This window comes from Larus michahellis, chromosome 7 (genome assembly GCF_964199755.1).
Source record: "Larus michahellis chromosome 7, bLarMic1.1, whole genome shotgun sequence".
In the NCBI taxonomy this organism is placed as follows: Eukaryota; Metazoa; Chordata; class Aves; order Charadriiformes; family Laridae; genus Larus; species Larus michahellis.
This window is the reverse complement of record NC_133902.1, coordinates 9,345,102-9,367,152: the sequence shown is the minus strand read 5'-3', so window position 1 is coordinate 9,367,152 and position 22,051 is coordinate 9,345,102. Positions and strand designations below refer to the sequence as shown.

The 22,051-nt window shown below is 58.2% G+C and overlaps 1 protein-coding gene across 10 annotated transcripts in view; it reads right to left on the bottom strand.

The window, feature by feature from the left end:
* Positions 1-22,051, bottom strand: part of RAP1GAP2 (RAP1 GTPase activating protein 2) — an 81,555-nt gene that overhangs the window by 43,943 nt on the left and 15,561 nt on the right. For 7 of the 10 annotated variants that reach the window (XM_074593804.1, XM_074593792.1, XM_074593791.1 and 4 more), the window contains one exon: positions 16,279-16,314. In XM_074593804.1, the coding sequence (XP_074449905.1) occupies positions 16,279-16,314 (36 nt within the window). Of the gene's footprint in view, positions 1-5,919; positions 6,253-12,297; positions 12,473-16,278; positions 16,315-22,051 lie in introns of those variants that run through there. The other 3 variants (XM_074593801.1, XM_074593803.1, XM_074593802.1) reach the window with 3 other exon arrangements.

Sequence of the window (22,051 nt, the reverse complement as noted above, 5' to 3'; positions counted from 1 at the left end):
AGCAGCCCTTTGAGGCCGCTGTACATGGCAATAGCAGAGTATAAACTAAGGTATCTCTGTGTTAGCATAGCAATTAAACTTTGAGCACAAAAGACTGAAAGTGGATGTCACAACGGGGCTATTTGTGCCCCAGACAGGCGACCTGTACCACCGCAGGGGACCTGCCCGCCGTGCGACCGGCACGATGCCCCTTCCATCGCCCCTTCCCTTCCGCCGAGCGGCCGAGAGGAGGAAGCAGCAAATATTTGCCTACTTAACAGGCTGGCGGGAGGTCAAACGAATGGCTGTTTGCTCAAGCGCGAGAGCTGCTGGGATTTGCACAGCAGAGCCCGGGTCTCGTCTGTGCCCGCTCCGCCAGCCGCAGCCAGCGATGTGCCCCCGCTCCCACCATGCCCCCCAGGTCCATGGGGGCCAGTCCCTTCGCCCCCGCACTTGGCACACACCGGTACGGGGGCCTCGTCCCCAGACAGTGGCGAGCAGCTCATTCAGCGCCACTTCCCTGACCAGCCTTCGAAACCACAGCCTTTTAATTAGATGAGCTGCAAATTATCCACTCACTCATTTCCTCTGGTGGCCCCGCTCCGGGCAGGGCAGGATGGGCACACACCAGGAAAGCCAACGCCAGCCCCAGCTCCCACCGAGGGCAGGGATGCACCAGTCCCCCCCTCCCTGAGGGGACTAATAAGAAAAAAGCCTAACGAGAAGTGCCCCCCCCAGTCCCCTCCCACTTAATTAGCCTGCTCAGGATGAAGCGTCACCCAAAGTGCACATTCTGCCTTTCGGGGCTCATCAGTTGCACGCAGCTGGCAGCGCCACGGGAGCCGCAGCGACCCGTGGCAGTGAGGGCTCACCCAGCCCGGGAGGATTATCATTACCAAAATGATAATCGTGACTTGCAAAGAAAACCTCGGCGCCTGAGCGCGGCCACGCAAACAGGAGCAGAGCTCTTCACACAGGGCTCCTGCGGCACCGCTCGCCAGCGCAAACACCAGGGTCAGATGGGAACCTGCACTTCTCCGGTCTGTGTTCAGCATAAAACCATCGCTGATGGTCCAGGGCGCTGAGAGGGCTGGATCCGCCTTATGCAGGAGGATGTACAGGTATCTTTCTGTCTACATATCCCCAGATATCTACATACGTGCACCTATATGTCTATCTATAGGTTCTCATGGTTTTATTTTTGGAACCATTCCTCCTTCAGCAGCCCCCAGAGAGACACAGCTTTGACAAGGAGCTCTCAGAAAGCACCTCCCCAGCACACGCACCCCGGGACCTCGGCACGAGAGTGGTGTTGTGGTGCTGAGCCGCCCCCCAGCTTCAGCGCCGGCCCGCAGAGCGGCACCCACACGGCTCCTCGGCACGCCGCGGGGCCAGCTCACTCCGTGACAAACCAAATCCATTGTGCAGACAGGAAAAAGGTGGCCGGGGGAGGCGAAGGGAGCCAGAGAAAGCCGGGCGGTGAGTCAGGGGCAGAGGGGGGAAGGCAGGCGCGTGGGGAGCCCCGGTGCAGCACCAGCCCCTGCCCAGTTTGCTCCCTTGAGAGACTGTATCACTCCTGATGGTTAAACACGCCACAAGGTAGTCATGCCTGTGACAGCACCACAATTACATGGAAATCATATTCTTGATAATTTGGGGTATTTTTCCCTATGAACGAATGCTTTCTGAAGAGATGAGCTCCAAGATTTCTGCATTCAATTAAATTTGATCAAATCAGCAGAGGAAATAAGTCTTTACAGCATGAGCAGATCCTTTAAATTTTACTAGCAAATCAGTGAACTAAATGCCATCATTTATCATTAGCATCACTAATAAAGCCAGATTCAGGATGCACAGCAAACTAACATCAGCCACACACCCAATGCTTCCAGCGCCACCAGCACCCTCCTTAGCCCCTGGTCCTTCCCCAGCTCCCTGAGCAGAACAAAGACCGTCCCTGAAGCTGTTATTCCAATCAACTGCCATCGGCATCCAGCTGGTGAGCTCAGGATTAGGCACAAAGTTTAACCTCAGACAAGCGATGCTCCTTCCTGAGGATGCTGTGAGGGATGCAGGAGCAGGGAGGGGACCCCCGGCAATGGAGGGGGGAGCAGGGGGGGGGGCTCGGGCAGAAGGGTCAGGTTCCTGGGGGACCACTCACTGGAGCCCAGCGTTTGCAGGAGAGCCGCCCTCCACCCTGCAGGGGCTCTTATGAGCCATGGGCAGGGCAACGCCAGGAGAGGTGCAGGACCAGCCAGCGCTGCTCCTCCTGCAGCAACAGGGGATGCCCACCCGTGTCCCTGAGCCCAGCTGCAGAAAGCCACTGCTTTGGCCCCATCCCTAGGAGAGCTGGAATAATCATCCCGAAGCATCCGCTGAAAACCGAAATCCCAGGCACGTGTGTCACGGGATGGCTGCAATTCACGCTGACACCAGGGCAGGGTTTTGCTTAACCTGTGCCTGAACAAGCACAGCAGCCCCTGGCACCGCCGGGCATGGCGGCACCACACGGGGACTGGCGCAGGTGGGCTCCTGGCAATGCCGAATATTCTGCTGGCTGGGGAGGGGCTGCTCCGGAGAAGCACTAATCGCGTTACATAGACGAGGAGCCCCAGCCAAGCGGAGGGTGCGCCTGGGCCTCGCTAATCCCCTTCGACAGGGCAGCGGCACTGCAGTCGCTCCCCCTGCCCCGAGCCCCCCTCCACTGCAGCCACAGCCCCCCCTGCCCTCCCCGGCCCAAGGAAAGCGTCAGGAGGGGCGAGTTAATCTAAAGGCATGATGGGGAGATGGCAGCCTGCAAGGACGACCAGCCTGGCACTGCTGCGGGAGTCCAGGAAAAATCTCACATCGTCTCTGGGCCTCCATTTCCCTTGATGCCGGGGTGTTTTGGTGACAGGGAGGGACTGTGGCTGCCCCTGGGTGAATCCCTGCTCCGGTGAGCTCCTGTGCCCCGCAGGAGCAGCTCCCGCGCCTGGGCAGCACCGCGGATGGGTGCCGCATAGGGAGAAACACTTTCTACCTCCAGAAACCTCAAGGTGGGATCAGCACCTGCTTCGCTGCGCTCACCGGTGATGAACTGCGAGGGGTGGCCACCGGTCCCTGCAGGAAGGTGTCCCGGGGCGATGGCGGGCAGCAGCCGGACCCAGCAGCTCCCCAGCCCTCGGCGGCTCCTCCAGGAGATGCCGCCGTCTCCGTTACTCATCTCCCTCAGAGACCTTGTTTGATGTGAGAGTGTTAAAAGACATATAATTTGTGGAGCTAAAACACAGGCATTATCTCAGTGACACATCCGTACAATAGGGAATGTGCTGAAGTCAATCACATTCAGAAATGGGTTTCTATTGCTCTCTGGCTTTTTCCTCGCCTCTTGCTCCAGATCAAAAAGACAGAAAATGATGCAGTTGTTAGCTGGCAAACAGCCATCTCCCTCATTAAGTCACCTCGCACCGTGCAACCTCATCAATGACCGGGAACAAGAGACCCGGATGAAACGCGCGGGGGCTTTGGGAAGCGGAGGGTACAACGCACGTGGGCAGGAGCGCTCGCTGTACCCACACCCGAGGGAGGACGGACAGAGGGGTACGGGCTCCCCACCGGCTCCACGAGCAGGCTGCCCGGCCCGCTGCAGGGTGTCTGGACAGTTGCTTGTCCTCTCTGGGAGGAGAGATGCCCACAGCGACACAGCAGCGCCATGGTCAAGGGAACGTCTTTTGTACGTCCAGCCAGCAGCCGCCGTGGCCACCTTCAGCCACAGCAGCGATCGTGGGCAATGGAACACACGCAGCCGAAAGGAAAACTCTCCTTCCCACCAGCCTGGGCTGCGGAGAGCCCGTGAGGGGACTGAGGCAGCACCTCAGATGAAAGGACACAACTTCTGTGTCCCGTTCCCCAGTCTTTCCCTGAGCACTGGCACCCTCAGGGAGCAGACACAGACCCCTGAGTTTGATCCTGTATTTCTTACCATCACGTTCTCACTCTCCTGCCCGTCAGCCCACCTCCCTGCCCTCCAGCTTAACGTACAAGCGAAGAGTGAATCGCTCGGCTAACACAGCTGCACCGGGATTTTGGAGCACCAATAAAGACCTGATGGAAACCCAGCCCTGCTTCCGAGAGCCCGGTGCAGCCCGACAGCTGGCTGTCACCTCACCTCACTCAGCAATGCAACCAGGGAAGAGAACATTGAGCTCTGCCTTCCAAATTGGAGAGGATTAACACCAAATTGCTTGTCGGAAGAAGCTGTCGCAATCGCCGGCTAACATTTGAGAGGAACGAGACAGGACAGTGTCTGAACGGAGTGACCTTTGAGTCTTCACAGAATGCAGCTCTGACCTATTCAAGTACCCATCAAGCCTCTCCACGTCTCTTCTGGGTGGGAGTCCGAGACGAGCCAGGCTTTTACAACAGGCTTTGGAAGATGTGAGGTTCTCAGATATCGTACGGGTCTAACGCTGACGCTGTTGTTTGCTAACCAAGCGCAGAAGCCGCTAACAGCATCCCGTGCCCCACTGGAAATAAAACACGGGAGATGGAGAGGGCCGTTTCCAGACGCATTAGGGACAGGGACCGCAGGCCCTGCCGGCACTGTCAGCACCGAACCACCCCGTGGCGAGGGGCCACCAGGCACAGAGCCGGCAGCCGCCTGTCCCCACCGCACTATGGGGCTCAACCGTTGCCGGTCACCGCTGGGGAGCCGGAACCCCACTGCCTAGAAGGAAAAGCAACAGCCGGTGGGAGCAGTACAGTAATTAACAAAATTATCGTCAGGATCAAACCACGGGTTTTGGCACAGCACCGGTGCTGCCTGCGCTGCTCTGGGCTCCTGGGCTCCGCACAGCTGGGGCCCACTCGCGCTCCCCAAATCGCACCCACCCCAGCGGCAAGCGGACGCACGGCTGTGGAGGGGTGGTTAGCGGGCACCCCGAGCAGGGCAAACCCCCCCCAAACCTCCAGCACTCGCCAGCGGCTGGGGACACTGCCCCGGGTGAGCCCCGCAGCTCCCGCGGACAGCCCCTGTCCTCTGCACACCCGGATATTCGGGAGGGCGCACCTGCAAGCAGATGGCATCTCTATCGCTCCGGCCATTAAGGAGCCCTCCCCACATCACAACAATATTTGCTTTTAGACGGCCGTTACTCTGCCGAGCAGCCGCCTTTCAATTGTCTGCAAACAGCTCCTATTTTGACAGGCTATAAATACAGCAGGAGGAAAGATATATAAACCAGCACAGTTTATTAGTTCTGAAACAGAGCTAAAAATAGACCCACGTGGGGTCGCTGAGTCCTCTGGGCAGATGTAATTGTGGATAATCTAGCTTTAAATATGTGAAGGCTGTTTTGACAGCAACAACAACATTTTAACATATGGGCCTGGGTAGCGCAGGAGCAGAACGCGCTGCTGCGCCGCCTCCAACGTCGCCGGGAAGTGGCGTTTGCATGGCCGGATCCCAGCTCACTGCCTCCGTCTATAGCTGGGCTCTCTGCAGTAATAAACCCCCAGACAAACGCAAATACCTCCAGCAAGCCACGGAGAGGAAAGTGCCCAGCCAAACACCAAGTGAAGTCTCCCAGGGCAGAAACACAGAATCATAGAACTGTTAGGGTTGGAAGGAACCTTAAAGATCATCTAGTTCCAACCCCCCTGCCATGGGCAGGGACATCTCCCACTAGATCAGCTTGCTCAGAGCCCCATCCAGCCTGGCCTTAAAAACTTCCAGGGATGGGGCTTCCACCACCTCTCTGGGCAGCCTGTTCCAGGGTCTCACCACCCTCATGGTGAAGAACTTCTTCCTAACATCCAGTCTGAATCGACCCATCTCTAGTTTTAATCCATTCCCTCTGGTCCTACCATTACCCGACACCCTAAAAAGTCCCTCCCCAGCTTTCAAACATCAGTGGAGCTGTGCCAGAACCCCCCCTGAAATTTTATATAGGTAAGGCTTACCAGATGAAATGGCTCAAACACCCCAAGTCCTCAAAGCTGCCAGCACCATTCTCCTGCTGGGAAAGCTTCCTCTGCCCGGGGCAGGCTTTGAAACGTGCAGCAAGGATGCTGTGCGGGACTGGGTGTCTCCGGGGGCAGCCGGGGTGATAACGGCCCTTCCACGAAGAGGGAAGCGCTCCCGCCTGCTTGCCGGAGATAGGGGGGAGACGTTGGGACTGGCTAGATTTTGTAAATCCCCAGCCAGCCCTGGGGCTGGCCGAGGCAGGGCTGACTGTGCCCCTGCCGCTGCTCACCTCCCACAGCAAGCACTCCCTGCCGCTCCCCAGCCACCCATCCTCTGGCCACTGTCCTCATCTGTCACCTGCTGACCGCGGCGGTTCCACACGCAGGAGGGTGTTTTGCAACAAAACGCACCGTGAGTGGCCATGTGAGGACTCGCGGAGGACCCTGGGTGCAGCACACGCCCCGACACTGCTGGGAGCTGACGAGCCAAGAACGACCCCTCCGGCTGGTCCCGCTCCCACCGGTGCCCACGTGCCCGGGGCTGGTGCAGCACCGCTGCCCGTCCCGGCTGGCGCAGCTGGTACCAAGCAGTAGCAGCAGCCTCAGGGCTCCAAACGCTCCCCTCTTTGCACAGGGAGGGTCAGTGCCCCCAGCCCTGCCCCATCCTCGCTGCTGGGGCAATGGGAACAAGCCTTCCCCAAGCTGTGCCTCTGCTCCACCAGACCTCACCACAGCTCCTCAGACCCTTCTCGATTTTTCTTCTTAAAATTATACGGTGCCTCAGCAAAAAGAGCAGCTCTTCTGCTCATTGAAAGTAATTTCTGTCCATAAAGAAAATAGGATATCATTAAGGCTCCCATCTCCCAGGTTTTTTTTCCCCTTCTAGAAAATAGATGTTATTTTAGGGGGTGGTTCTGCACTTGAACACCGCGTCGGCGGGATGCTGTGCTGCTTGAACTCCACCAGCCACTGACCCCAGCCCAGCAAATCGCCCCAGCACAGCTGCAATACCCAAACCCCGGTGCTGTGCCAGCCCTCCACAGGGGGAACCCCTTTCCCTTCACTCCCGAGTCCCGCTGCAGGGCAAGGGGCAGAGGCAGACCCGACCTGCCCTGGCACACACCCTGCCTGGGCTTATCTTTAGTCACGAAAGAGAGATACCAAAAAAAAAACCCACCACTAAAACAAAGCAAACCCCCAAATCTATTTCTGTCCTGACAGAGGACCCCAGGTGTCACCCCCAGCATCACCCACTGCAGCCACCCCAAGCCCGTGGGCAGGAGGGCAGCGCTACCCATCAGCAGCACCGACTCATGGCCCCAGCGAGCTCCGGCAGCAGGGGCTCAGTATTTTGGGGTGTCTCTGTGCCCTGAGGCCATCCCCGGGCAGGGCAGGGCAAAGTCCCAGTGCAGTGCCTGTGTGGGATGGGACCGTCCCTATCTCGTCCCGGCAGCCAGCGCTGCCACGAGGGCAAAGCCCAGATTTCACAGAAGTGGCCAGGGCTGGGACAGGCCCTTCCCAAGGTGGCAGGACCCGCTCAGCCCAGCTCTGCAGTGACCGAGGCACCAGCACCGCAGCCCTGCGGCTGCCCACCTACCAGCACCGGCCCCCACGGCCCGGCAACGGCACAGCGCTGACCTGCTCATCCATGGGCCACCAGGCCCTAAACTGGCAATGAAAATACAGCTGAGAGACTAATTTCTTTGCATAAAAAGCAAAACCAGCAGCAGCAGTGAGAGCTGGCTGACGACTCACTCCAGGTCCCAGATGTGCTGCCCTACTTTCACCCCCGTTTCACTGGGTTTACATTTCTCCTTTTAAATTACTGATTCCCACCTTTGCTTCCTCATGCGGAAGACCTCCGGCCCGGGGGTGCTCTGGCAGTGCGTGCCGGGATGCAGGGACCAGCCCTACTGCTCCCCACTGCGAGGGCCCCCAGGGCACAGCGCTGGGCAGGACCCCCGGCAGGAGCAGAGGCAAAGCCACTGCCCGGTCCCTGCTCCCCTGAAGGGCACTGAGCAGTGTCCCATCCCCAGAACCCCCCCAGCTCACACCAGTGCCCAGAGGAGTGACCACGACTGTGGTGCGAGCTGTGGGACAGGACGTGGAGATGCTGGTGGATGAGAAGCTCAACACAACCCAGCAACGTGCGCTGGCAGCCCAGAAACCCCCCGCAGCCTAGGCTGCATCCCCACAGCGTGTGCAGCAGGGCGAGGTGGGGATTCTGCCCCTCTGCTCCGCTCTGGGGAGACCCCCCTGCAGTGCTGCCTCCAGCTCTGGGGCACCAACAGCAGAAGGACATGGAGCTGTTGGAGCGGGGCCAGAGGAGGCCCCGGAGATGCTGGGAGGGCTGGAGCCCCTCTGCTGTGAGGACAGGCTGAGAGAGCTGGGGGGGTTCAGCCTGGAGAAGAGAAGGCTCCGGGGAGACCTTAGAGCCCCTTCCAGTCCCTAAAGGGGCTCCAGGAAAGCTGGGGAGGGACTCTGGATCAGGGAGGGGAGCCATGGGATAAGCGGGAATGGTTTTACACTGAAAGAGGGGAGATTTGGATGAGATATTAGGGAGAAATTCTTTGCTGTGAGGGTGGTGAGCCCCCAGCCCAGGTTGCCCAGAGAAGCTGTGGCTGCCCCATCCCTGGAGGGGTTCAAGGCCAGGTTGGACGGGGCTTGGAGCAACCTGGGCTGGTGGGAGGTGTCCCTGCCCAGGGCAGGGGGTGGTACGAGATGATCCTTAAGGTCCCTTCCAACCCAAACCATTCTCTGATTCTAAGACTTGCAGCGGCCCGGTGACTAACAGCCAGAAGCCCCTCGCCGGGAGGGCAGCCCCCCCCCCGTACACCCAACGCCGCAGCCGGGCCCCCCGCCCGGGCTCCCCCCGCTTCTCTCCGCTCCCCGCGGAACGAGCGGCCGCCGAAGCCAAGCGCTCGCCTGCCGACTGCCGGCGCGGCCGGGGAGAGGCGCCGCTCCCGGCTCTTCGCCTCCGCGCTGCAAATAAAGGGATTTGGAAACGCTTCCACACACGCCCATCTACCCCCCACGGCAGAGCGCGGGGGGGGGGAAGATCGCACCGCCTGGCCCTGGGTACCTGAACCCGGTCAGAGTGGGGCGCTTTGGGGTTGTTTAAAATAACAACAAGCTCCAACGTACCCACCACCACTCAAAAAAAAACAAACGAAAAAAAACCAAACCAACCCCAAAAAAAACCAGCCATCACTGCAATAGCGAAGGACTTGAATCTGAATCCGACACAGGCAAAGCCCAGAGCAGCTCCAGCCGGGAGCCCAGGGGGCAGATGCTTCGTCTTCCCGCTGCCAGGCAGAGCTGTCACCTCGGGTCTGCGTTAGTGCATCACTGACACCCACCCGCGCAGCCCTCAAATCCCCCGGTGCTGCTGCGGGCTGGCCCAAACACGCTGGAGGCGGCTCTCCGGCAGCAGACGGCGAGCGGGGACGGCAGGAGCCGCAGCACCAGGGACTTGTCATCGTCCCTGGCCCATTGCCCACAGCCTCCCTGGCACTCGCGAGGGGCTTTGTCACTCCAGCCAGTGGCCAAGCCATCACAGGGACCTGCCGCTGACACAAGGACTCGTTCTGCCTGGGATGCCATGTCCAACGGCACGGCTCCCGGCTGCCATGGCCCTGCACACCCACAGTGCAACAGGCATCTCCCAGGAGAGGAGGCAGAGCAGCAGCTTCGCTGGGGAAACATTAAACCAGGTAAACCAGGTTCACACCCTCATTTGGGAGGGACTGTGCCATCTCAGGGTGTGTGCCATCTCATGGTGCACTCTGCCTCCTCACCACCGCAGGGACACAAGGGAAACGCTGTGGGAACCCACCCGACACCTGGGAGGGGACAGCTGGCCTACAGCCCATCTTGGACAGTTTCAGTTTCCCAGAAAAACTTTACCAAAACTCAGAGTGAGATTAGAGTCAGTGGACGGAGAAAGATGGCGTAGGAAAAGCCCAGAAGAATTTGCCGTGATTAGATGAGCCACACGTGTATCAATAAAAATTACTGTAACTGACAACAGCAACATCAGAAAGGCAGAGGCACCGCTGCAGGGCAAGAAGAGCGTCCGAGATGGCGGGGCGATGCATATTAAACAACCTTCACCGCACCTGGGAACCCAATTAACGCTCTTCTGCGCACAGACCCATTTAGAGACTCTGCCCAGCACTCAGCTGGGAGCCTGGACCGGCCCGTACCTCGCTGTGTCCCCACCAGCCCCAGCACTGGCTTTAACTGATTTTAAAGTTAGTTCAGAGTCCCGGGGTGTCCTTCGCGCACCGGCCCCTTTCGCTCCGTTCTTCTCTTGCGTTTCGGCCCCAGAGCCCAGGTAACGGATAATGGCCTCCCCGGCACACGGCTGGGAGGGGGTCGCTGCGGGAGGGGGTCACTGCAGGAGCCCCACAGCGGGTAGGTGCGTTAGATACTTGGACGGATGAGCAGTTACGGATCAAACGCTGTAGGAAGCCTGCCCGCCTCCCCTGTTCACCGCAGACAGCTGCTTTGCGGTAGTTTTTTAAGCAGATTCTTTGCAGCATAAGGCATATACTACTACAGCTACAGTATGATTGCAAAAGATGCATTTGCATGCAATTACCCATTGTAAAAGGTGGTGATAAAGTCACTTCAACACAATCTGCTCTCCAGAGCTTGTCCTCACAAGACCTAAGCACAAACGTCCAAGATGACTGCAATAGTCAGTGCGGCTACCGCCAAGAAGCTCAGTCATTCCCACATCTTCCCATTAACTCCGCTCTGGCCCATCAAATATTTAAGAGCCTCACGCCTGGACACAGCTCATTTTACGAAGGTCAAGTAAATCTTTCATCTCTTCTCTTCCCGCCTTCATCTTCCCATTCCCATCAGCAGATGAGCATCACATGCTCTTTCATGTGAATTTTAGCTGAACACACACTAACTCTCAGTAATTGGGGTACAAGGCTCCTCTGTTCCACAGGGATGTGATTATTTCATTGCTATTTTTGCTTTATAAGGCTAAACCAAGAGGTGACTCTCTGCCTGTAGGAGGGACTTAATTTTTACTAATTTTTTTTAAAATTTATTTTAAATACTCAATGGTTTCTTAGTACATCCTCCTGATGATACCAAAGAGAAAACAACCAGATCGCAGAAGGCTGAGGAGCCACCAGCGGGCAAAGGGCTGGGTAACATCTTGTGTGGGACATCACCCCACTAGCTCGTTCCTGAGGAGTCCGGCTGGATGGAGGAGGAGGGTCCCCATGGGTTCATCCCCATCAGAGCAAGGTCCCCGCGGGTTCATGCCCATTGCACCTTCCCACCTCCAGCATCCCCAGTACAAGGATCTCTCGAGGCAGAGGATGCTCGGGGTCCCTGCCTGGCCCCTGGGGCCCCCTGCACTTTCTTTGCTGCCCAGAGTTACCGCAGGGCGGCTGTGAGAAGCAAACAAACTCACTAGGGCAAGCTCATCGGCTGATTTTTGATATGCAAAGATCCTTTGATAGGCTGATGTTTCCTGCAGAGTGACCTCCCAGCTCGGGAAGTGGGTTTAGCTCAGCTCTTCCCTTCCCCGGCCGAACGACCTGACCTCAAACTCCACCACGTTTCAGAAGGAGCTCCAAGGAGCACCGAGGACACCACACGAGCACGCCACAATCCCAGAGACGCTGCTGGCTTTCTGCAGAGACTTCCCACGACACAAGAAAACACCAGCACGAAGCCAACGTTTGGAGGGCTGCTTCTGGACGTGATGCCCCTTTTGCCAGCCTGGGGGCTGCAGCTGCCCCCAGCACTTTCCCATGAAGCAGGTAAGGAATAAAAAAAAAAAAAACTTAACAGAAAAACAGAGATCTCGATGGAATCGGTCCATGCCAAAATCCTGGGTCTGCACATTCCAAATCCCGTTTACTGCACGAGTGCCTGGTCTGTGTCTCACAGCACCCTGGGGCCGGCCCCATCCCAGCGTCTCTCGCCAGCCCCATCCCAGCGTCTCTCCCAGCACCCAAGCTCCTGCTGCCACCCCTGGGGACACGCACCTCCCAAAACCAGCCAGCTGAGTATTTGCAAGCCCTCTCCCAGACTCTCCACCCCCAACACACCGCCCTTGGGCACTCTGAAAGGCTTCCCAAGCGCAGCCCCCAGCCTCACAAGGTGGGAACATGCCTGAGCTCCCCAGAGCAGCCCACAGCCCCCCACGGCACCCAGAAACTTGGCTCTCTCCTGCCCCAGAACTGAGGGTGTGAGAGCCAGGGCCGGCCTGCTGCCAGCAGCATGTTTAAAGCCAGAGCAGTGCTCCGGGCACACAAGCTCCCCAGAGGAGAGCCGACGCTTCCCAGCTCTCCTGCCCTGGGAGGGAATAGGCAGAGCTCCCAGAGCCAGATCCCAACTCACCGGAGCTTCCTGGGCATTCCGGAGGCCGAGCTGCAAAGGTGGCCGTTCAGCAGCAGCCGCCCAGGGATGCTTGGTCCTTTGCAGTGCTTCTGAACACCGTCCTGGTACCTCCCCGCAGTGCCCGTCACTGAAAGGGGACAGCCAAGCCCCCGCGGTGCCAGGGCTACCCATCCATCAGCCCTCCTCGACACTCCCACTCCGCAACGTCTACTCGCTCCCTCCAGTCCCGAGTCCCTCAGACATAGTCATGGTTACCATAGGAACTAACGAAACCCAAATTAAAAAAGAAAAAGGAGAGGAAAAAAAAGACAGCGGGAAAACCGCTTTGATGCTCTGGTGCCACCTGTGCACGCAGGTTTATTATGAGGAACGACAGGCAGTCTGGTGAAGTCCCCACTGACTGGAAAAGGGGAAACACAATCCCCATTTTCAAAAAGGGAAAGAAGGATGAACCAGGGAACTATAGGCCAGTCAGTCTCACCTCCGTGCCTGGTAAGATTATGGAGCAGATCCTCCTGGAGGCACTGCTGAGGCAGAAGAATAACGAAGAGGTGATTGGGTACAATCAACACGGCTTCACCAAGGGCAAATCGTGCCTGACAAACCTGGTGGCCTTCTATGAGAATGGGAGAGCAACTGACATCATTTCACCTGGACCTGAGCAAAGCCTTTGACACTGTCCCGCATGACATCCTGGTCTCCAAGCTGATAAAATATGGGTTTGGTGGATGGACAATTCAGTGGATAAAGAACTGGCTTGATGGCTGCACCCAAAGAGTGGCTGTCAATGGGTCCATGTCCAAGTGGAGGCCAGTGACAAGTGGAGTCCCTCAAGGATCAGTACTGGGACCGGTCTTGTTTAACGTCTTCGTCAGCGACATGGACAGTGGCATTGAGTGCACCCTCAGCAAGTTTGCTGACAACACCAAGCTGTGTGGGGTGGCTGACACGCTGGAGGGAAGGGATGCCATCCAGAGGGACCTTGACAGGCTGGAGAGGTGGGCCCATGCCAACCTCATGAATAGTTCAACAAGACCAAGCGCAAGGTCCTCCATCTGGGTCGGGGCAATCCCAAGCACCGATATAGGCTGGGCAGCGACTGGCTTGAGAGCAGCCCTGAAGAAAAGGACTTGGGGGTGCTGGTGGACGAGAGGCCCCACATTGAGCCGTCAGTGTGCACTTGCAGCCCAGAAAGCCAATTGTATCCTGGGCTGCATCAGGAGAAGCGTGGCCAGCAGGTCGAGGGAGGTGATTCTCCCCCTCTGCTCCACTCTCATGAGACCCCACCTGGAGTACTGCGTCCAGTTCTGGAGCCCCTACTACAAGAGAGAGATGGACGTGCTGGAACGTGTCCAGAGAAGGGCCACGAGGATGATCAGAGGGCTGGAGCACCTCTCCTATGAGGACAGACTGAGAGAGTTGGGGTTGTTCAGTCTGGAGAAAAGAAGGCTCCGAGGAGACCTCATAGTGGCCTACCAGTATCTTAAGGGGGCCTACAAGAAAGCTGGGGAGGGACTTTTTAGGATGTCGGGTAATGGTAGGACCAGAGGGAATGGATTAAAACTAGAGATGGGTCGATTCAGACTGGATGTTAGGAAGAAGTTCTTCACCATGAGGGTGGTGAGACACTGGAACAGGTTGCCCAGAGAGGTGGTGGCTGCCCCATCCCTGGAAGTTTTTAAGGCCAGGCTGGATGGGGCTCTGAGCAACCTGATCTAGTGGGAGATGTCCCTGCCCATGGCAGGGGGGTTGGAACTAGATGATCTTTAAGGTCTCTTCCAACCCTAACAATTCTATGATTCTACGACAGGAGCAGCAGGCAGCGGAGCATCCCACAGCCCCGCCCCCCCCCCATCTCGCTCGGGTGCTGTCAGTCCCACCAAACACCAACCATGCACAGGACCCAGCCCTCGCGCCTGAGAGCCTGCTGGGACACGAGCTCACCGGTCCCCCCTGCCGTGCTACCCCGGGACGGAGGGACACGGTGCTGCCCAGTGAGCAGCCGGCCCAGGCAGGGGCTGCTGCAGCCCCCCGCCACCCTTGGACCCCCCCCTGTAGCCAAAGCTCTGGCTGCAGCCACCCCTGGACGCTGCTATTCCTCCCCTGCCAGGTTTCTGCAAGCCAATATTGATGTTTGCGGCATGCACAAGGCTTCCTGAAGTGCTCCTTGGCTTGCAGAAAGCAGCTTGTCTTTTTGTTAACAAGTTACACAGTGCAAGAGAATTGCCTACGCCTGGTATCTTAGCCAGAAAGCTGCTGCAATTATAAGAGGGCGTTAGAAAACCAAAACTAATTTTTTTTTTTTTTCCTTAATTTTAAAAGCTTTTAGAAATATCTAATGTGGCTCTGGCTTGGCCCCAGTTACAGAACCATTTCATGAAGCAATCTGTCCACAAACCAGAGGCGTTATGAGGCTGTGGAAAGCATTAGCTGCGAATAGCGGGGACAAAACCACTCCAGTGGAGGTTCATCGAACGCCCCGAGCAAACCCCCTCCTCCGGCCGGGGCGGGAGGGAGAAATGTGGCCCCAGACCCTCACCCCCGCCCAACCAGGAGCACGGCGGCGTGCCCCACGGCACCATCGGCACAGCGCTCCCAGCATGGCACCAACTGCCCAGCATGGTGGGGAAAGGAGGATAAATGGTATTTCTGCAGCAGAATTGCTTCACGGGCCCTGGAAAAAACAATCAGGGCACAGGGTATGGCAGTATAGCCGGAGCACCGAAACCCTTCTCAGCTCCGCGGGAAAAGGAAAGTGTACTGAGATTTCCCTCTACTCCCAAGAGCGGTAAACACTGATTTAAACTTCTCATTAGTTCAGCAAAAACCTGAGCGACGAGCGTGGCAACAGCGTTTCTGTTGTGCTATTTACAATGGGCATTTGCAGGCTCATTCAGGCAGCAGGTTCCCCCAAGGCTTTCCGTATACTTTTCCATTAACGAATAATTTGCACAAGCAATGATTATAGAAGAAAACCGCATGAGCCGTTACCCATACGCATTACCCTGAGCTCAAGGGAGGCTTGGCCAGAATATTTCTATATTAGCACACGGTTACGCTGACAGCACCGGAGCCGCACGTGCTTGCAATGGAAAACCCCGGCTGCAGGAGCTTGTCTGGAAACCGGGAGAGGGGAGGATGTGCCACGGCGGGAGGGAAGGAATCGCAGACAGCCATGAGCGCTGGGAGAACAGTGAGCATCGGTGCCATCATTCCCAGCCCTTTCTTGCTTGCTCTTTCCCCATCCAGCTGATGGCATTTTCCAGCAGGGCTGATCCCGCACGCCACGCTCTTGTCACAGAGGAGGATCTGGCCCAGCACCCGCTTCGCCAGGAGCCACACAGCCCACGGCAACAGCTTTCAGCAAGTCCGGGGCAATCCCTAGATGGGCCCACCAAGCAACACCAGCGGCTCACGGACCCTCCTGGGCACCAAGAGCATCTTCACCCAGACCACCCCCTCCCCCACAGTGGCACGAGAGCAGGAGCTGGGTAACAACCACAGAAGCCACTATCCCACCAACACCCACCCCCTCTCCAGACTGCAAGATACAAAAACAAAGCAAAAAAAAAAAAAAAAACAAAAAAAACAACCAACCCCAGGCTCCAGTGAATTTACAGCCAGAAGCCTGGTGGGTGCCCATCCCGCCGATTTCCCATCCCTCCCAAGGCAGAGCTGGTGCCCCATGAATTGCACCGTCCATGCCTTAACCCACCGATCGTACAGCAGTTGTGTCATCGCATCTATTATAATCACCCAGTACAAGAATCACATTGGGCTTCCCAGGAAAACAAGCAGCGGGACATGTACAAAACTGTCTGCAGGAATGGGGAGATACGGCTGCTCCGCCGCCGCACAGGGCGGGAACCGGGACGACAGCCCAGCTAATGGGACAGTGTCCCCTAGGCCCAAAGCCACCTCTCAGCACTGCGTCCCTCTCAGGGAAATCGCTCTACGCGGGAGAAGAGCGCAGGTACTCACTTGATCTTCAGGCTGGCGAGCATCGTCTTGTCGATCCTGGGGAGAAAGCAGAGAAGCGTGTTACTGCAGGTGCCGATGGGAGGGCTGGCCCTGCTCCGACTCTGGTACCGGGGGCTGCTGGCAAACCCATCCCCAGCATCTCTTTCGGAGGTGCCATCGGTCTGGCTGACAGGACAATCACCACAGAAAGACTTGGCCAGAAAAGAAAATCAACCAAAATTTAACCCAAAGTGAAGCCTGGCAGCATGAAAAACCAAATCCCCCCCAGTTATTTCCTGGTGGTGACCAGTGCGGAACTGCTGCCTCCTCACCTGCAATGCCAGAGGTGAACTGGGCAGCAGAGGAGGGCATTGCCCATGGCCAAGCTCTCTCCACCTCCCACAAAACACATATTTGAAGACAACAGACCTGTGGAAAGGCCTGATACACTGGGACCATCACACCAAACCCCCCCAGCCTCGACTCAGAAGCCCCTTCCAACAGGGAAGGGTCAAGGATCCAACGAGGTGCAGGATGTTCACACCTGGCTGGTGGCTGCCTTGCTGCGGGAGCTCAGGCTCAGCCCTGCAGGGCCACCCATCCCCACCAGGCACCAGCCACAGACTCACCCGTTTCCTTACCCCCCACCCGCTGCGACCACCCGCACACCCCCGCCGAGCGCCCCAGCCTGGGGGGGATGCAGAGCAGCCCCATCGGTCCCAGCCCCGGCCAGCTCATGTGGGGCTGGGAGCCCCCATCGCTTCACTTATTTATTTGGCACCGTTAACGAGTGCCTGTGTCCACGGAATCAGTGTGGTTAAAGCCATATTAATATTAATTAATGCAAATCATAGTAATGTCTCAAAATGCAAAATGATGTCTTTTGGCGGTCATTGCAAATGCTCTGTTATCTGCCACATGGAATTAATTCCACATCTCTAAAAAAAGAAAAAAAAAAAAAACAAACAAAAGAACCCAAAACATCAAAACCAAACCCCACTTGTTTTGCACGGTGATCACAGAGGACGCGGCAGGGCTGCAGAAATACAGTTTCCTCTCTACTCGCAGCTTTACCTCCCCCCGCTCCCAGGCTGAACTTCTCCATGACGAGGAGGCTGCACCCACGGGTGACGCAGTGGGGCCGGGTCCCCGGCACATCATGCGCAGCAGCAGACGCAGCAGGAGCCCCGCACAGGGTGTCCCCGCTCCCCACGGACGAGGGCAAAGCCACCCCAGCTCAACCCCGGCACCTCCTGCATGCACCATCACCCTTCCCGGGTCCCTCTCTTGGGCCGACATTTCACTCGCAAAACCCCCAGGCCACAGGAGCTCCATTCCCGGCATTTCCCCAAGCATCAGCTCCCGTGCTCCGCTCCCGGGGAGCCAGCATGCTACTGCTCCTACAGACAGAGCCAGGGCACCCGCTATTGTCACTTGATACTTAACAAGCCCGTCCACGGACTTTGTTGATCATTAAATCCAGTTGAACATTAAAGTATGCTGGTGTAAACAGCTGTTCCAGACGTGGTGACAGGCGCGCATGAGCCGCAGGGACAGCGGGTGCCTGAGGCAGCTCCTGCAGGAGCCACGCCGGAGTGGGGAGCTGCACCGAGCGCCTTCACCCGGAACCGCGGGAACAAAAATCAGTTGCTGCTATTTTGCCTCTTAGAGGGAGAGAGAGAAAAAAAAAAAAAAAAAAATCAACAACAAACCAAACCCCAACCACACAAGAAAGCAACCCCTCTGCCGGGGAAACCGCAGTTGCGCTATGACTATGTCCTAAAGCCGCTTTGTCAGGCCCTGCCCTGCAGGAGGGTGAAGTGAAACACCCCACGCCCCGCTGCAGCCCCCTCCCTGCTGCGCCCCAATACAGCCCTGGGGCTCCCCAAGCACGGCAGCATGGCACCGGGGGTGTCTGCCCCGCTGCCACCCCGGGGAAGGAGCAGCCAGCACCGGCTGGGTGCCGATGGCCCGGGAGGAAAGGGGACAGGCGGGCACCTGCACTGGTCATTAGGCCACCCGCACCGGTCACTGCGGCCACAGCGAGCCGGGCAGGGGGTGCGGGCAGGGCTGGGGTGGCAGCTCCCAGGGCCACACACCCACGTCTGTGCATCGCCCGCGATGTGCACCCCTACATCCACGGGCGATGGCACCACGTGTGCCACCTGCGGCCAGCACGCTCCTGCCAGGCCCCCGCTGGCAGCAGAGGCAGGCGTTAGAACGAAAACCCGCCTGCACGCCGGCGGAGGGCTGGAAGGAGCGTCTGCAGCGCGGGCGGCTGGGTGTGCCCGGACACCCCGCGCGCTCCCACAGGAAGGGTGGGTCGGCCGCGGGCCCGGGCGGCCGTGGGAAGACGCAGATGCAGGTACGGGGCTGCGGCAGGTCCCTTCCTTTCCCGTAAACACCCGCAAAGCGTCTTCCCGGCTGTGCACGGTGACACGCGACTGCCTGGGGGGGTCTGCACCAGGGCCGCCGGGGAGGTGGGCACCGACCCCACTGGGGAACTCCCCAGGACCCCCTGCCCGCCCAAATCACAGTGCACACACCGATGCCGACATTTAAAGGAAAGCCCGCACCCTGCTCCCCCCCAGCCTGCCTGTGCTGGCAGCACACACCCCCGCCCAAACAGCCAGCAGACTACGTTTTCCTGCATGGCTCTCCAGCTCCTGGTTATCTTTTCCCTGCAACCGCCGAAGCGCAGAAGGAAAACAACCAAGCAAAGCGCAGCCATCCACGAACGCCCCTGCAAAGGGGGATAACAGCTCCGCTCCATCGCGGTGTGAGCAGGGCAGCTCCTGGGATGTACCCGGCGCGGTCACAGCCCCAAAGCCACCGCTCCCAACGGCGGCTGCAGGACAAAGCTGCCCAAGAGCTGCGGCTTCTCTCTGCCACAAAACAAGCCCGCATTTCACAAAACTTATTTGTACAGCAGTTTATCGGAGTGCTTCCTTCCCGTTTTTACGTAAAGAAAAAAGAAATCCAGCTGAGACAAAACGCTTGGCTTCAGTAAGGTGTGCGCTTCTATTCCCAGGAGGCTTTGCCGAAACTCTTGACAAGTTCACCGCCCTCCCACAACCGTCTCGGTTACTCAGCATTTCCCCCAGCAGGTTTCAAGCAGCCCCAAGCCCATGGGCACCAGCACTCCTCCCAAAGCCCCCGCGGCCTGGTGGGGGGTGGTGGGGGGGAGGCAGAGCGACCCTCTGCCCCAGCACCAAACAGCCAAAGCCATTACGGAACGGCCGATTCAGCCATTGCTTCCCACCGCCTGACCACAATCACCCAGCACAGGCTTGGGATGGGCATAAAACACCTTGGAGAAAGGCGAGCTGGAGGAAGGGCAGAGGGACAACAGGGCCATTTTCTTAAACTATTTCCCTATTGATCAGCACATCTCGGAGGGCAGGGGCACAAGAAGCAAATGGTCCCGCTGAACGTGGGGTGCGGGCAGCAGCTGTGGCGCTCTGCCGAGGACAGAGGGTGCAGGAACAACTTGGGGAGGTGCCAATGGCCGCGGGACCCTACCGTGGACCAGGTGGGACCTCACCGCATATGCCACAAGGTGCCAAAGGCAGCTGTAAGAGTCGCTACCCAGGCAGAGGGTCCCCGGCAGCGAGAGCAGGGAGTCAGGGGAGAGCCATGGGATGCTCTTGCAGGTGACGTGCCCACGGGAGCCCACCACGAGCCCCCAGGAGGTCCCCTCACTGCTTGGCACCCACAGGGCTCACGAGGGGCTTTGCCAGAACCCAGTAGCACCCACCCGCTGAAGCTGTACCAGGCTTCCCCGCGGGCACGGGGGGGGGGAAAGAAGGTCCTTCCCAACTTCCATGTGCCCCCGTTGGCTGGGACAGCAGGAAGGGCTCTGGCGCAAGGGCACCGCGGCACCACAGCGCTTCCTCCTTCGCAGCCCCAGAGGGAAGAAAAGCTCCTCGCGCAGCACCACGCTCCCGATAGCAAAGGGAGGGTGGAAAGGGAAGGCACCCACCAGCCGTAGCCGCCGAAGGAGACGCTGCGCTTCCTCTGGAACATGGTGTCGGCTCGGTGCTGCCGGGACGCTGCGGCCATGGGGGGGGAAGCGGGGTCGGCAGCACACGTGTGCCAGCCGTGACGGGTGCTTCCTGCGGCGTGCACGGCGCTGTGCCGGGGTGGGGGACCCAGGACTCCCGGTCAGCTGCCCCCACCACAGAAGCGCATGCACACAGGCGAAGCACATACACACACCACAAGAAGAAAAGTCATTTCCTTTTTTTTTTTTTTTTTTTTGTGGCCTCGGGCTTTTCACAACCTTATGCTGCAAATATCGTATTTCTCCTAATGGCAGGAGCCTTGGGCAGCACAGGCGTCGGGGATGAGCCATGGGCATGGTGTCACCCACAAGCACCATGCTGTGGGACTGCCCCCATCCCGCTTGCCATCCTGGCCCGCCACCGGGGCCCGGTGCCGAGGGTCACTGGTGGCCACACACAGGTCTCCCTCCCAGGGTGGCTTTCCCCTGGCTGTCTCCAAATGGCAGGGCTGCATTCACTGCGCGAGGCTGGCTCCCTGGTAGGGCATCCTCCAACTGAGTCTCCAGTGCACTCCCAGTTTAAACTGGAGTTTAAACATCCCACTTTAAACCCCAACAAGCAAAAATCCCATCACCTCATCTCTCCCGGCAAACAGACCCCCGGCTGCCCCAGAGCCTGGTGAGGCGCCTCCCCCCAGCCCTGCGCAGCTGCGGCACACGGGGTTTCTCTCATCTGGCTCCTCAGCAGCTCCGTAAGGCTCAAGTGTGCAGCTGCAGCCCGACCACCACCAAAAACCCTGCGGTCATCTAAAAACCAGGCTTCAGAAATCCCATTCAAATGGAAATGCTGACCTCTAGCTGGGTATGAGCTTCCATCAGTCACAAAATCCCAAGAAAACAGGCAACCATCCTTGCACCAGCCTTCGGGCACGTGGGGAGGTGATCCCGGTGCCAGGGGCCGCATGTGGTGCCCCCCCGGGTGGCCACCCTCACACTCTCCGCCCCCCACACCAGCCATCAGCGCCCGCCTGGGATGCAATGGGGGCTCACCCTCCGCGGGTCTAAGTCTGTAGGAAGGGTGGGATCCCCGAGCACCCCTCAACAGCTGGAGGGCCTGCGCTGCCCCGGGGCCACAACGTGGGTGTCACCGGGGCGACGCTGGAGCCTCACCTCACACCGCAGCCAGGAGGGGACAAGCTGCTCGGCCGCACATCACCCACTGTGCTCACGAGGTACAGGAGCCCACAGCTTGCTTCCCAATGTCCCAGCAGTTCAAAGACCAGCAGGAAGCCTCCGACTGCCAAGGTCCTACTGGTTCGGCTACTTGAACGCTCACCTCCTGCTCCCTTGATTTACAATAACGCCCAGCACACCCAGAAACCACCCCCTCGACTCGGCACAGCCGGGCTCGCACGGCTCCTGGGAGACTCCGGGCAGTTCAGCCCAGCACTTGGCACTTGCAGGAGCCAGACTCCCATCCAAGCACCCAAAAGCTTTAAATTGAGAGACATTTGGATTCTGTCTGATGTGTGAAAGAAGCAGTGGGGGGAATAGGGAGTTGGAGAGAGAAATCACTCAACTCCAGGGAAAAGCTTGGATTGAAATCCAGCTATTTCAACTCCTACTTTCCTGCCCACAGCCATCTCTCCTTAAAGAGATGGAAATCCTTTGCATTTTAGAGCTCTTAAGGACATTATTTAAAAAAAAAAATCCCAAACATGATGTAGGATTGAAGGCCATAATTCAGGTACCATGAAATATCTGGAGCAGACAGTTGCTTGGAGCACATTT